This window comes from Bacillus rossius, chromosome 8 (assembly GCF_032445375.1).
Source record: "Bacillus rossius redtenbacheri isolate Brsri chromosome 8, Brsri_v3, whole genome shotgun sequence".
Lineage (NCBI taxonomy): Eukaryota > Metazoa > Arthropoda > Insecta > Phasmatodea > Bacillidae > Bacillus > Bacillus rossius.
In genome coordinates, this window is record NC_086336.1 from 54,914,544 (window position 1) to 54,931,247 (window position 16,704).

The 16,704-nt window shown below is 39.8% G+C and overlaps 1 protein-coding gene across 1 annotated transcript; it reads left to right on the plus strand.

Annotated features, from left to right (window-relative positions):
• Window positions 1-94: 94 nt before the first annotated feature.
• Window positions 95-10,966, plus strand: LOC134535377 (insulin-like growth factor-binding protein complex acid labile subunit). Its single transcript, XM_063374451.1, has 5 exons — window positions 95-202; window positions 3,887-4,009; window positions 4,733-4,978; window positions 9,178-9,267; window positions 9,710-10,966. The coding sequence occupies exons 1-5, from the start codon at window positions 95-97 to the stop codon at window positions 10,964-10,966; spliced, it is 1,824 nt and encodes a 607-aa protein (XP_063230521.1).
• The last annotated feature ends 5,738 nt before the right edge of the window (window positions 10,967-16,704 follow it).

The window sequence follows — 16,704 nt, forward strand, 5'->3', positions numbered from 1 at the left end:
GGCGGCGGGGGCGGCGCAGGGGGCCTGCCCCCAGGAGTGCGCCTGCTCGCTGGACAGCAAGGGCCGGCGCCAGGCGGTGTGCGCGCGCGGCGGCATGCGGGACCACATCCCGGTGCAGGCGCTGGACCCTCAGCTCGAGGTGCTCAAGATCTCTGCGCCGCCGGGCAACCCCAACCACCTCACCATCGGCCCCATCTTCCAGGTGCGCGCGCGGCCTTGGCTTGCATCGTGCGCTGGGATGTCCGACTCCCCCTTCTTCACTTCTTCACATTATACTGCATACACACACCTGAAAACCCCTGGGCACTTGACGTGCGGGAAGCAAAATTTCATCCATTAATTACAAGCTTGTTGGTTACAGGAAACAAGAGGGATGGGATCATGAAGAAGAGTTGGACAGAGCAGAAAGACTACTATGCAAATGGGCGGGAGCTTGGACATTTTGTCCGCATTTTGTTTGGTGGCACTGTTTGTTTCGGGGGCGACTTTGTCGTTTCCCACCAGGCTGCCAGCCAGCCTAGACTAAGTTAAGAAGAAGAAAAATTGGTGTACGCTGTTGAATTTAAGCTAATGTAAAGAAACATTAAATTAACATAAAATAAACATTCAAGATTACGTTTATCTTGGTAGCTTAATTTAATCGTGCTTTTTCGCGAGCTGATGCATTGAGCCAGCACTCAGGAGTGGATATAGCCTCAGATTGACCGAAGTCGGTTTTGGGAAATTATCCAGTCCTTCATCGCGAGGCTCTAGCCTCAGCATCTACGCATTTGGAGGCTACGGAGTATGTATAGTATACTGTCACGAGCTGGTGCATCGGACCTACACTCAGGAGTGGATATAGCCTCAGGTTGACCGAAGTCGGTTAGGGAAATTATCCAGTCCATTGCGAGGCCCTAGCCTCGGCGGTAGGGACGCCACCCTGACTTGCTGGCATCTAGTAAGGGCAGTGGGCAACAACAAAACGGGGATTGAGCTAATTGTTGTGCGCCGCGCCATGGACTATATTCGCAAGAAAATTAAATTGTGTTTTTTTTCCTGTGTTCTTTCAAGTAAGAATTGATATCATGAGCAGTTATTTTTAAGTGTGTGATAATTTATGTTAGGTAGTTAATGCTTATTAAGAAAATTGTTTTGTTTTTCTCTCTCTCTCTCTCTCTCTCTCTCTTGCTTTGCCGTTTTACCCCTTACGATTTACTTAAGAGTCGAGGTTTTAATTGATAAAGAGTTTCATTTCTATCACGTGTACTGAGTTTCAAGCTCTTTATTTTTTCTTCAAAATTCACCGCCTAAGGAGTGAAAAAAAGGAAATAAGGTTTGGAAAATAAAAACATATCTCTGAAGTATACTAAGCGAAGAGATATGATATTGGGTATTAATAGTAAAGATAAAAATTGAAATTAATCCGTAAAACAAAGAATAGGAAAAACAAATTTGTAAGCGTTTGTAAAAAAAAATTATAACTCATAAAAGTTGAACAAACGTGTGGAATGTGTGGAATCAATTCACAGTTGTAAAAAAAAAAAAGAACTCTAAAACTAAATAAGCGAGAGGTAAGATATTGGGTATGAATAGTGAAGATGCAAAACTAAAATAATAAAAGGTAAAATAGAATATGAGAGATTAATTTTTATGCATGTTTGCAATGCTTATTTTGTAAAAAACATTTATATTTCTGAAGCTGAATTAGTAAGCGGTATGATATTAGGTATGAATATTAAAGACACAAAACTAAATCGAAAAATAGCATCAAATGTACAAAAGGAAGGACAAATTTTTATGCGTGTTATTCATGCCGAGTTTTAACACTACACTGAATACTGATTTATAATTTTTGTTGTAAAGGAAGTAAAAACTTTTTTAGACGAAAAAGTAACATGTTTGATGTAGATTTAATGAGTTTTTGAATGTTCTGTTGACATACCAACAATTTGGTGTTTATTCACGTTAAAGGTAAGTTAAATAATTTCCCGTAAATTTATGAACTCTACGAAGATGCCTGGATAATCTGTACCCAGCGTCTTTCGTAATTTTAGGGTTGATATTTTTAACAGTGTACGTATCCGGAGTTCACACACTCGCTCCAGCCACTTTGTGAGAGGGGGAGATGATACGTTCACTATTTTGCGAGATAGCATACTTTTTCACGCTATTTGAGTATTTTTAATATCTTTGACTCAACACAACCAACAGACTTTCGAGTTCATATAAAACCACCGAGAAGAAGTGCGAAAATAAACCTTTCCGAAAAAAAAATGTTAGAATTTTGGCAAGGACTTTATTTATAAAACACACAAAACCTAAACCTACATTTCACTTTTACTACAGCGATAATAAAACATTTCTGAATATACACGAACACGGATTATTCTCGGGGTCAGTGAATAGTAGCTTTTTAATACTAAGGTTTCGATATCAAACACCGATGTGTCGCAGAGGTTCCAATATTTTCCATCGCTGTATAGGATCATGTTCCAATAGACCATCTGGCGTTATATCGAGAAAAAAAAAAGCTGTATTATTTTGCACCGTTAAATCGGAACAGCTTTGAAGTTTTGTGTCACCACAGGGTGAACCATAATTGAAAAGACAAATTTCGACGAGTATACGCCTTTGAATTTGGAGCTGAATCACTATTTTATATTGCAAAATACTTAACAAGCTGTGGCTTCGCTCGCGTGAATCTCAGGATATTGATAATATTGCAATTTTTGCAAGAAAATTATGTGATATATTTCAAACATCCGAAATTAAAGCAATGCACACTATAAAATGCCACGTATCTAAAAGATTTCGTCCTCCGAAACACAATTCATGCTGGCATTTAAAAGGTGATAATATACAACCCTAAATATTTTAATGGAGATTATGTGCCAGATAAAATTTTGTTTACCTCCTTTGAATTCAGATTAAGGAGCTAATTTTTTTCAATTACTAAATACGCTCTGGATTATTTTTAATGTAGACTGTATCAGATATATTTCCTGTTATTTTTTGTATGTCACATACGCATGTTACATGCATAGCTTTAATAAAATCCTAACTTCCCGTTTATCACCTTAATATAATCACAATTTTAAGAAATTTTGACACATTCACACTTTTATTTAAAATGTTGTTGCAACAAATTTCTTGAGTAGTGTATAGGTGGATTCGTAGACAATTTACTTGATGAATCGGCCAAAAAAATGCACTTCTTTTTTTCTAGCAAAGCATGGAATTATAAAAACCGGGTTTTACTTTATTTTCAGTGTAAAATAAATATAAAATAAAAGTCACACCTTCAGCTGTAGTGTGTTACACATATTTGTTGCCTATAATAATACCAAATCATCTCGGTTTTTTTTTAATATCAGAGGATTTTTTTTTCTAAATTTATATTAGAAAAAAAATTGTAATATATACTACATAAAAGATATCGATACCTATACCAAGTTATTACGTAATTTAAATTTAAAAATGTTGAAAAAAAAATAGTTAGGACAACTTGTGTGTGTGTGTTATTCATGCCTTATTTTCAACCTCCCAATTAAGTAAATCCAGTATTATGATTTATTAATACTTTATCCAAAAATACAATATTTTCCCCTCAAGAATAACAAGATGAAAAAAGTTGAAAAGGTGTTTGTAGTTTGTATGTTTACTATTAATGTCCAATATGATACCTCTTGCCTAGTCAGCTTCGGAGATATGTTTTTTTTTTTTTTAAATACCAATTTCCCATTTTACCCCCAATGAGGGTGAATAAAAAAAAAGTAGTAAACTCTGAACTGGGATATTCTTGGATGGGCGGTGCTGTGTGACTGTGTAATCGTGAACTCGTCGCGGCCCTCCCCGGGGAGTGTAGGCCGCCGCCGCCACTGTTCGCCCCGCGTGTGTGCCGCAGGGCTTCAGCCAGCTGGAGGAGCTGCGCATCGTGCGCTCCAACGTGCCCGCCATCGGCCGCCACTCCTTCTGGGGCGTGCCCACGCTGCGGGTGCTCGACCTGTCGCACAACGACGTCTCGCAGGTGCGGGCGCACGGCGGCGATACATCGATACCTTCAACTCCCGATATATCGATATTTGTATAACGATATTATCGAATTTTGAAGAAAAAAAATTTTTCATGTGAAAAAAGAACTATTTTACTAACGTTATCTGTAAATAAGTTATTTAAAATCAGAGAGTTCACAAAAGATAATTTCATATTGTTTTATTTTTATTATTTTATTCTCTTCTCCGCGAGTTTGCTGGCTTCTGTTTCGCTTAACATTTTCATAAATATTACTTAAAAAGTGAGGGAAAAAAATTCTCGTCTGTATTAGATAATTCATTTATGTAAGCTTAAATATCTCAAGGACTGAATATAAAATTTACTTAAATGAATATACACCGAGAGAAAGGTTTGTTTGCCACAGCAAAATTATGTGTTTATATATGAGGAAATACATCAATTTTGTTGATTCAAACAAATATTTTGTTGTTGGAAAGATTTTGTTGATCCAGAAAAATGGTTTGGTCAGTTTAACTGTATATTTTTTTAGGTGTAATGAATCAATTTTGTTACACCCAAAATTTTGGTTTGGCAACAAAATATTTTGTTACAGGAAGTAAATATTTGTTTCGCCATATATAAACATATATTTGTTTGATTCAAACCAACCTTTTCCTCCGTGTAAGTTGTGCGTGTCGCGACGGACCGATGGATCGACGAGGGTCGATAAGTATCGACGCGTGTGCACGTGGCGCAGGCGCTCGACTACAACTTCCGCGGCCTGGCGAACCTGCTGGAGCTGCGGCTGGACGACAACCGCGTGGAGTCTCTTCCCTCGGGCACGTTCCGCCACCTGCCGGAGCTGCGGCTGCTGTCGCTGGCGCGCAACAGGATCCAGGAGCTGGTGCCGCGGCTGTTCCTCATGCTGGGCAAGCTGCAGGAGCTGGACCTGAGCCGCAACCGCCTGGTCGAGCTCAGCCCGGAGGTGTTCAAGGACGTGCAGGTGGGCGCTCCTGTTCCGCCCGGACGTCGCACAGCTGTATCGGTGCTGAGTAACGGGTGCGCCATCCAGTACCCAGTAACGAAATGTTGGGGCGACAGAAATGCTGCCCCCTTTGGAAGGGTTAGCCCTTCAGCGATTTTTTCTGGCAGTGGTTTGTTTGTACAGCGACTGGAAGGGCAGCCCATCCGATTTCTGAAAACGTTTTTCTTTGATTGTTTAAATAATCCTGAAAACTTGCCCCTTGGATGGGCAGCCCTTTAGGATTTTTCTGACAGTGGTTAGTTTGTAAAGTGACCTAACCTAACCTAACCTAACCTAACCTAACCTAACCTAACCTAACCTAACCTTACCTTACCTGACCTAACCTTACCTGACCTAACCTGACCTAACCTAAACTAACCACTGTCAGAAAAATCCTGAAGGGCTCCCCATCCATGGGGCAACAATTCAGACAACCTTTCAAAAACACTACTGTCTGAAAAATCCTGATGGGCTGCCCTTCCAAGGGGCAAGTTTTCAGGATTATTTAAACACTTAAAGAAACATGTTTTCAGAAATTGAATGGGCTGCCCTTCCAGTCGTTGTACAAACAAACCATTGCCAGAAAAATCCTGAAGGGCAGCTTTTCCAAGGGACAACAATTCAGCTCCCCCGAAATGTTACGCACGAATGCATTGCGTTACTCGCATATTTTGTAGTATGGCAGTTCACTTGTAGTTACACTTTACCTATTAAATCAAATAAAATTTTTGGATGACTTAAACACAAGTCTGGTTCAAAATACTGAAAAGTGAAAAAAAATGCACCTTACGCAGTTTCGTATATAATGTATAAGTATCTTTTCCTACAAATTACGAATGTTGCGACGCCGTGACGTCATACTGTATGCGTACGCAGTACGACTCTATTCGTTGCTCTAACATAACATAGCATGTATGAGCTATGAGGTATCAGAAGTAACGAGTAACGTAACGATACGATAGTAACGAGTAGGTACTAATTGTTATAGTAACGAATACATACGAGTACGCTTTTTTTTTTTTCGTTACTTTTACGCCTCTACTGGACTGGGCCGGGCGCCATTAAGGCCCGGTATTACGAGCCGTTAAAACTTGCCTTCGTCTACGTTATGACATGTTGTGACAGGTCCTGTTAGCCCAGAATCACATTCCTTGAGCTCAGGAAGTTCGCGCTCTGCACCGCCAGTTTATTTGGTAATTTTTAAATCTACAGACATTACTTTCTACTAAGACCATTTTATTCTTACTAAACTACATTCCAGCGCAGTTTCACTATCATAAATATACATTTCAACTATATAAAGGTTTATGTTGCTGCACGTTTCGCCAAATTTCGTTTTAACCGACACCTGAGATGTTGACGCAACAAAAAAATATTCACGAATTTAAAAAAAAAATTAGGTTTTCCCAAATCTATAAAACCTTTATTTTTTTTCGATTTTTTGGAAAATTAAATTTTTATTGGTTTATGGATGATGTAATAAAAATAAAGACGAAGGGTACATACGAACGGTTAAACCACATGTTTTCATGCTTCCAGTACATGTTAGGACTGACATAAAATTTGAATTTAAATCATAAAAATACCATAAAAAAGAACTTTTTTTAGTACAAAAGGTATTTTATAAAGAATTAAATATTGTTTCTTATGAATTAATTTTTAAAATTGTGAATAAACATGAAATATTTAAAGAAAAATCATTTAGGATTATACTCCCTTCAAAGCTCTCATAAATATGTGCATAAACATGCAATATTTGAAGGAAAAAAATTTAGGCTTCTACTCCCTTTAAGACTCTCTCACACGTTTTGATTTAATACAGTTCTTTTGGATATTCGTCATTACAGTTCTGCACTGTTGGTCATGGAATAAATTCAAGAATGCAAAATGGAAAAAAAAATGTAAATACAAACCCATACAAGCGTAAATAAGCTGATGTCAAAACAGATGGATCCAGCGATGAAACTATAAGTTATTATGGACAACACGACGACACAACACAGACGAACATATTCAAACTTTAAATATCGTACAGCAAAAGAAAATCCGCAAGGAATTTAGTCATGAAAACATTTACAGCACAGACGAACATAAACAACAGTAAATCCTTTTTTTCGCTCCAGAATATTTATTTTAATATATTTTCGATTTACCTTGCGCTATTAATTATAGTGTCAATATCTTTCAGTCGGTTTGGAGGTTAAAATTCCATCCGTCTGTCTGCCGAAAGTTGGAAGGATTTGACGGACGGATGGAATTTTCTGGGCCATCTGATTGGCTGCAGGTCACGTGATTGACGGACGGGTGGCGGACCAATGAGTCCTGCTTTAGTCAACATTTGCCTGTAATTACTGGGGCTTAATGTGTTTGGAGAAAAAAAAAAATATTTCGCAGCACAGACGAGTGGAAATATAACTTACAGCCTCTATCTAGCTTGCAGGTCAGATGTCTCTCTGCATTACGGAACGTTTTAGTGTGTGGATCGCACATGCAAAGCTTTTGTGAGTGTTCTTTCTGTGTATTCAATCAGGGATATTTTTTGGAACCAATAAAAAAAAGAATTTTAACCGAATGAGAACTTGTTCAGCCCCTGGGAAAAGTACAAATACGAATGGTGTTGGACGGGAACCAAATGTCGCGTGAAAGGCCAACATTGGAAGATCTTAACAACACGTACCCATCGGTTTACCCCGTAATTGGTTTTTAACTTGTTTCCGATATCACAGAGAGCACTGTTTGTGGTTAAGCGATCACTTAGTGGCGCACCTCCCTCGCTCTGCTGGAAATCCAATCATAACGCGCCTTTGTAGTTTTACAAGCCTGCCGTTGTCACCAATTGAATTGGTTCATGCGCCTGCTTATTATCCTTAAAAAAAAGTCCTTAATCTGTTTTTAATTTAATAATGACCCTTAAAAGTTATTAAATTTCACCAATAATCCTTGAGAACTCCTTAATAACGACTGAATGTGTGCATGAATAATGGATAATCGCGGGTATTTTAACGTTCTTTTATTTCCTACTTGGCAATTTTACGAATTTCGGGCCACGTGATTAGATTTATATGTAAAAAATGTAATTTTGATTTTTGAAATTGATATCTAGCATTTAAATTTTAAGATTCGCAGGTAAATGGTTAGGCCTACGTCATTTATGCGTGTTATTCGTCCCAAGTTTAAACACTACACTGAATTCCGATTTAGGATTTTTGTTGTAAAGGAAGTAAAAAACTTATAAAGTAAAGGTATTTAGTGATAAAATTAAACTTTACGGCTTTAAATTTCAGATATAGTCCTACACTATGCTAGGGTTAGATATATGTTCCAGAGATAATTCTGGACAATATGGGCTTATTTGTAAGAAATAAACTAACCAACTAAACCATTTTTTTCTGTACTATCTATTTAACATTACTTTCTTGAGTTGTGTTGTGATATTACAAGTGTTTTTCTACCTGTTGATAGTTGTAAAGGGGTTCTTAAAAACTCCTTAATTTTTTATTTACAAGAGGGTACAAAAGATGATTTCAGAGCAACTGCTGTTAATCGGGACCAAAACCATTCACAGCCTTATCGTTATTTATAAATCAAAGACGAATACAATGTGTCGCTTATCATTACCATTATCGTATTTAGCTTAAAAATTGTCTTTCATGCTCGGAGAAGTTTTTGACACATAGTCTACGCAACCCTTAGTTCTTATCTTCATCTATTACCTAATTTTTATCTCTTTCTACTTCAAGTATGAACATTCACTTTTGAGTGCTTGTAATGTTTTAATAGAAATTTTAGCAAATTAATTCTTAGTGTTAGAAGCATAGCTTATCAGCTCAGAAAGTTTTAAAAATCTATCATTTGGTGTTGAAATTAATCCAATGATTAATAAGAACTCAGGCGGCAGTTTTTTGTTGACATCATTGTTAAATTGGAATCAGTCAAGTGTTCCAACTGTAAACTTATTGTGAATTATTTAGAGTGCAAAAACATCTTGATTGCTCGCTGTTCTCTGATGTCCAAGAGCTGAAAGTGTTCATTGATCGCTGTTCTCCGCTGTCCAAGAGCTGAAGGTGTTCATTGCTCGCTGTTCTCCGCTGTCCAGGAGCTGAAGGTGTTCATTTCTCGCTGTTCTCCGCTGTCCAGGAGCTGAAGGTGTTCATTGCTCGCTGTTCTCCGCTGTCCAGGAGCTGAAGGTGTTCATTGCTCGCTGTTTCCGCTGTCCAGGAGCTGAAGGTGTTCATTTCTCGCTGTTCTCCGCTGTCCAGGAGCTGAAGGTGTTCATTGCTCGCTGTTCTCCGCTGTCCAGGAGCTGAAGGTGTTCATTTCTCGCTGTTCTCCGCAGTCCAGGAGCTGAAGGTGTTCATTGCTCGCTGTTCTCCGCTGTCCAGGAGCTGAAGGTGTTCATTTCTCGCTGTTCTCCGCTGTCCAGGAGCTGAAGGTGTTCATTGCTCGCTGTTCTCCGCTGTCCAGGAGCTGAAGGTGTTCATTGCTCGCTGTTCTCCGCTGTCCAGGAGCTGAAAGTGTTCATTTCTCGATGTTCTCCGCTGTCCAGGAGCTGAAGGTGTTCATTGCTCGCTGTTCTCCGCTGTCCAGGAGCTGAAGGTGTTCATTGCTCGCTGTTCTCCGCTGTCCAGGAGCTGAAGGTGTTCATTGCTCGCTGTTCTCCGCTCTCCAGGAGCTGAAGGTGTTCATTGCTCGCTGTTCTCCGCTCTCCAGGAGCTGAAGGTGTTCCGGTGCCGAGGCTGCGGGCTGTCGAACGTCAACTCGCTGATATACCAGCTGCTGCCCGACCTCGTGCACCTCGACCTGGGCGACAACGAGTTCAAGTACGTGGACTCGGACGAGTTCCGGAACCTGCGGCGCCTGCAGGTGCTGCGGCTGGACGGCAACCAGCTGCCCGTGGTGCTGGAGAAGACCTTCAGCGGCTCGCCCGTCGACGGCCACCTGGACCTGCGCCACGTGGACCTGGCGAGGAACCGCCTCGCCGTGGTCACCGCGCAGGCGTTCGCCAACCTCTCGACGCTGCGCCAGCTCGACCTCAGCTACAACAAGCTGGACCGGCTGGACGCCGCCACCTTCCTGCCCATGGCGGACTCGCTGCGCAGCCTCAACCTCAGCGGCAACACGGTCCCTCTGGCGGAGGTCAAGTACTTCCTGCAGCAGCTCCCCAGGCTCAGGGACCTCGGCCTGGCCGACATGGGCGTGTCCCAGCTGCCCGCGGACCTCTTCGGCTACCACGAGCACCTCAAGACGCTCAACCTGTCGGGCAACCACTTCACCCACCTGCCGGCGCAGCGGCTGTCGGCGGTGCCCAAGCTGTACGAGCTGGACCTGTCGAGGAACCGCTTCCGCGGGCTCGACGACCGCCTGCTGCTCCGGCTGGAGGCGGTGAAGCGCGTGCACCTGCGCGACAACCCCTGGGTCTGCGACCTGTGCAACGTGATGCCCTTGCTGAGCCGCGCCAACCGCAGCTCCCCGTCGTCGTGGCTCGACCTGCGCCAATTGCGCTGCGACTCGCCGCACCACCTCAGGAGCAGGCACCTGCACTCGCTGCGGCCGGCGGCGCTCGAGTGGTGCATCGCCGGCGACCAGGGGCCGGGTTACGCCGACGGCTCGGGCCGGCTGCATGACAACCCGCGCGCCGGGTTCGTCGCGGCGGGCATCGCCGTGCTGCTGCTGCTGCTGGCGGCGTCGGCGCTGCTGGCGTGGCTCGCCTACTCGCGGCACCACGCCGCCAGGTACTACACGCGCGAGGAGGCGCGCGGGCCCGAGCGAGAGGCCATCTTCGAGAACCCCGCCGCCGTGCTGGGCGACAGCGGCGACATCAAGTACAAGATCGTGGCCGCGGGGCCGGCGGCGGACTCCCAGCACCCGGCGCCGCTCAAGAAGAAGAAGAAGAAGACCGTCACCATCTGCACCATCGACAGCATCGCCAAGGACCCGGAGCTGCGCACCTTGACGAACGGCACCTGAGTGGCGCGGCGCGGCGGCGAGGCGGCCCCCGGGGAGACCCGGTGCTAGCATCGGCCGCAGGACGAGCCCCTCCGGAGCTGGCGGCCAGCCGAGCCGGACTGGGAGTGCTGCACGCAGCTGTGACGTGTGTCTCGCTCCGCTCGCCTGGTGTTCCCTTTTCTACTGGCCGCGTCCTGCTGGGGGGTCCTGGACAGTCTCAGTAGCGGCGTGTGAGTTGGATGCTATAAATCCGACGGAAGCCACTGGACAATCTCAGAAGAAGCAGACGACGCGGTTTTAGACTAATGGCGGGAGTAAAGAGTTCTAACCATCTTTCTGTGAACTGATTTGCTGTTGGTAACTCTAGTGCTGTCAGTAGAAAAGGGAATGCGTCCAGCGTAATTTTTTTTTTTTGGGGGGGGGGGGGGAAATGTGTAAGAACCTATAATTTTCCTTTCTCGTCGAACAGCGGCGTCACAATGGTGGCTTTAGCTGGTCGTTTTCGTAACTTTGAATTTTTTTACGACCTTATTGTAAGCCATGTGCATGCTGAGAGCATTTTTAACATTGACGTTCCTTGAAATGCTTCAGAGGCGGCAAGAGTGCAATGGTCCGTGACATGTAATAATTGCCAATGCGTATTTTTTGTGTCTATGTTGTAAATAACTACGAAACATTACAAACCAAGGTCTTTTTTTTAATTCTTGAATGTTTTTTAACAACTTTTAGTGGTGCTATAAAATGTTCTACTGATTTAGATATCTTACTAATTGTTCATTTTATTGCCACTGATAATAAAATTATTTTTCTGTAAAATAAGGTAGTACCATAACAAAGGAGAAATTATATTTTTTTGCAAAAATTAAATTAATAATGAAAACCAAAGATTCAGTTGTAAATAATAAATTCAGGCGACTCTGTCCGTTTTTTGGGGTTATTGGTTATGAAAAAAAGTCTTCAACAGTTAGCTAAAACACATAATTTTAATAAAACATTTGCATTTTTGTTTCTAACATTCGTTTGAAAGAAGTGTCTTGATTTTTTGCAATTGATATCACTTATTCCTGATTTTTGTTTTACACTTGCACCATGCGTGCTCAATTTCACGCGATTTTTTTTTTCACTTTAAGCATATCATATTTTAATATTTTAATGACCTTTTTAGTGCATTTCAGAACAACATTCCTTACAACTTACAGATGCATGAAACATTCCATAAACATTAGCAAGTAATATTTTAATACAGTAATACATTAAATGAACCAGCATTGTTATTTTATTTCATTAGTTATAATTACGGACCATTTAATTCACCGGGAGACTTTTTGCCTTATATGGTTTCATGACAACACTTTTGATCAAAAATGAAGTCAGTCATAAAATTACTATAACACAATAACACATATAATATAGGTAATCAAAGGTATGTTTGTTATTCCTGTTTTAAAGTTGTGGTGCTAACATCTAGTTTAAAAATTGTTTGTAAACACACACCATTTTTGTTTTACAATATTTGTCATAGAGAAATATCAAAAACAGATAAAAAATATGAATACAAAAACACAGGAAACAAATAAAACTCATTTCATTTTAACTTGTTTACTGTATTTTTTCTGCTCATGAAAATCATACAGAATTTCAAGTAGCATTTTAAAGATTAAAATTGACCCTAAAAATTTAGTTCAAGAAATTTACTTTTTATAATAATTATAGCATTTTTATTAGTATGTGTTATTTTTATCCCTTAATCTGTTGTTATGAAAATGTCATTCATACTTGATACAGAAGAAAATTGTGTTTTATACTAAACGTACTTTGTTCGAGTTTTTATTTTGGTAAAATAAAAACTTTAAATTTACGGTGTGACAAGCTGCCTTGTCCTGAATTAATGTTGTTTTTTTTGTAGACCAATAGTTCTGAAACAGTTTCTTGTAATAATGTTAAAATTATCTGTGTACCAAGTTTTCTGACTTTTTCACCAATGTATCTGAAATGAGGCCTTTTGTAGATGTTGGACAGATTTAACTGTATAGTAAGGAAGTTGAAAACATTGAGTGGTTTCGATGAAAATTCAGTTCTGAAGATCAACGTGTATGAACCGAAAAGTCGTAATGTAGTGGAAAAAAACTTGTCCATGAAAATAGAAAAGCAAGTGCAAGAATAAAATAATATCCTTGAGCAAGTGTGAAAAGGCATCTAACAACTTATATTTCGGAATATTGGTGTTACCTTTCCTTTTCCTGGGGTAAATTCAAAAACTGTAATGGGTGAACTGCAATAAAGACAAACAACTTAATATCTATAAAACGTTTTACGTATGTGTAACAGATTATAACCATTGGAAATCGTTTATAAGTGTTTCATTAGATGACAGTATTTTTACTATAAATATATATAAAACATAATATTTTATTATGGTTACAATTGAGCTTGGACTAATTAAGAGTATATTCAATGCAATACTTTGTAAATTATTTCTGTACATACAAAAAAAAATTCAGGAATGAATGTGGTATAACTTCATTTCTTCTCTTATTTATTTTGCTGTCAAATACAGATTTGAAATTATTTATATACACTTTGATCATATTAGTGATAAATGTTGGCACTTATCTACCGTTGATATTTTTGCATTCAAGACCAATCTGTGTATCCTATACAGAGAACATATTTTCGATTTTAGTACAACAGAAGGCGAACGACAACACTGTAGAATACAATATTTGTTTATAGCACTATTTTCTGTTTAGAGTTACAGCACTGGTAAATGCAATAGATCTATGTCTTTTAAAAAATAATAAAATAATACTTGAATTTTTCTTACAAAAATTATCTTACCGAATATTTTTTATTATCTCTTGCCAAACGTTATTTAGCGTATGTATTTCGCATTTCATGCCCCTCCTATAACCGATATTTACCTGAATTCTTTTAAATTTTGAATAAGTTTCATGCCTTGTATTATTTTTTTAATAAATTGATAAATAAAAATTATAGGAAATATATAGTTCACAGATCAGTTTAATGTATTTTTAGTATCATCAAAACCCCAAAAACTACATACAGTGAAAACCATTATTGGTCTTTGAAAACTCTAAATATGACGAATTTTCATTAAAACAATAAATTTAGGGCCTACAATAATTTGCATAGTTATAATATTGTACTTAATAACTAGCTTCTGTTTAACAGCTACACCAATGCGTTCAAGATTTGTTCATTTTAAAAGGAAATTCCAGATTCTTATTTACAATTCCTGACATCTCATAACTGTGGCATTGCTATTTCAGACAATATAATTATTAATTATACTGCAAATCATTCATATAGTTTATTTTTTTGTAAAACATATCAAGCATATCAAAGTACTTGCAATATATAGTTGCAGAATGAAGGTAAATTTGTCGTATTTGTATGTATGCGGGTAAATGTTGCTTATAGAATTTAAATGGCTACATTTACCGTGGTTCTAGAATTATATTTTTGAAAGATACATATATAAAAAAATTATATTGTGTATTGTGATTTTATGTCATTTCCTTTTGACTGGTGCACTCACTGTAATTGTCAGTGTATTAATTTATTTAAAAAAGAATGAGTTTTTTTTATTTTGGTCAAGTGTTATGTTTTAAAGTTCACTACTTTTAAAAAGACAAAATAAATTTTATTAAAAGTAGTTGCTCATGAAGTTTTATTGTGTAAGGTAATAAAAATATATAAGCTATGAAATTAAAATCATTTGATCAAAAAATATTTTTGCTTATTGTATTAACATGAATTAATTATCTTCACTTCATTATTTCAGTTTGACCACATTACCAGTACCTGGAAAAATTGGGGACATAAATTATTATTTTTTTCTTTTTACTGTGGCCATTCTTGTGTATTCTTCCAACACATGGTGATCTTTTATACATACAGTTGTGCTCACGTAATATGGCATCGTGTTAAGTCTTCTCAGGGGCGTACTGCATACTACGTTGCAATTAGAAATAAAAAAAAGAAAGTTTTATCGTTTGAAAACGCACTTTTTGTGGGAAGTTTTATCAAGATCATTAGAAACAGAAACAATTATTTTCAGAATTTTGTTTATTCTTTTTCCAAGAAAATATTTGAAACCCCACGATTATAAGAATTCATCCATATTTATATGTAAAGAAAGTATCCGTTTGTTTATTTGTTTCTTATACAAATTTACATTTTTTATCCAATTTATAGGAAATATTGCATACTTGACCTTCGAAATAAGAGGCAGGTAACTAACTGACTACGTGAGACATCGAGAAAACCACCCCTTAAAGCAGAATTTTTATAAAACTTGATATTTCGTTATTGCATTTCTGGCAACTGCTATTGCATTGATAAAGGCGCGGCAGTGGCGTACCCCGAAGAGGGGCATGTCTAATCAGCTGTGCGAGAGTGTTCTGCTTGTATACTGCCGTAGTGAAGCTAGTATAATATAATATTCAAGCATTGGGGGTAAGTTACTGAGTGTATATTTGGTTGAATAAGCTCTGACATTGCCCGCCTAGACTGGAGTGTATTTGTGTTAGTGAGGCGGGATAATAAGGTCGACGCTCGCTGTTGCTTCTAGCGCGGCGTCGCCTCTAAGCACACGGCTCTGAACAGGTGCGCAATCTTCTCATATTGGATAAGGCAACTATGAGAATTTCAGCTGTAACCATAACATTAGACGGCGGAGAAATAGAGATAAAATGCAAGGCCCTTCGGTGTTTTCAAAACTCCCAATAAATTATTTTTAAAAACATGCGTTTTTAGTTATTTTAAATCTTCTAAAAAAAGACAATTTAAAAACAAATTTTGGAATTAAAAATTACCCATCTGCCCACGGCGTATCCCTAAATGTTTTTTCGTAAACTTACTGGGATATCTTGAGCAGTTTTCAAAACGTGGGGTTTGTTCCTGAAGCTCTGAGCACCGTGTGTGTGGAGAAGCCTAAGATGTCCATCAAGTTCTGTCCCTGCCCGAACACGCCCGAATATTCACCTTCGGCCAACCTCGGGATTTGTTTTATTTTTGCGCAGGAAAAATGAATTCAAATATTAAAAGTGGTCGGTTAGGTTAGCTACATTAAAACACTTTATAACCTTATGGACGGTTAGTTAGGTTAGTATAGCTACATTAAAATAAACAGAGAAATATAAATAAACCCGAGGTTGGCCGAAGGTGAATATTCGGGCGTGTTCGGGCAGGGACTGAACTTGATGTATATCTTAGGCTTCCCGTGTGTATGTGCCCGGACCGGGGGAGAACTGGCTAGCTGCGCATGTTGTTGGGACGGACATAAACTCTTCCTTGGTCGGTGGGCAGAGACACGCCAGACCTTGTCAGTGCCGTCAAATGGGGCAGCGTCTTCGAGGCTCGCAAAGAAGGGGGTGTCGTCACGTACGCGGGTAGGGAGGGTGAGGAAGGATAAAGGGGGGGAGGGGGCTAGTCGACAGCTGCTCAACCGGCACGGCCGCGCACGCAGACGTAGAGTGGAAGGGGCTGCCGCGACACCTGGTGGACGTCTGATGCGGTCCTCTCTGTCTCCGCCTCAGGTAGGGTACTGCGTCATTCCGTTCTTATCTTTAACGTCATTTTCGTGGTCCTAGGTTTTGAAAGTGGGAGATTAGTCAGGGGTGCACTTGCTGTGTTGGTGAGGCGGGACGCTCGCTGGTATATCCTACAAGCGCAGTCTTCTCGAATTGAAAGTACGCTTCACGGCGGTACATTTAGCGAACTTATTGTGTACTAAC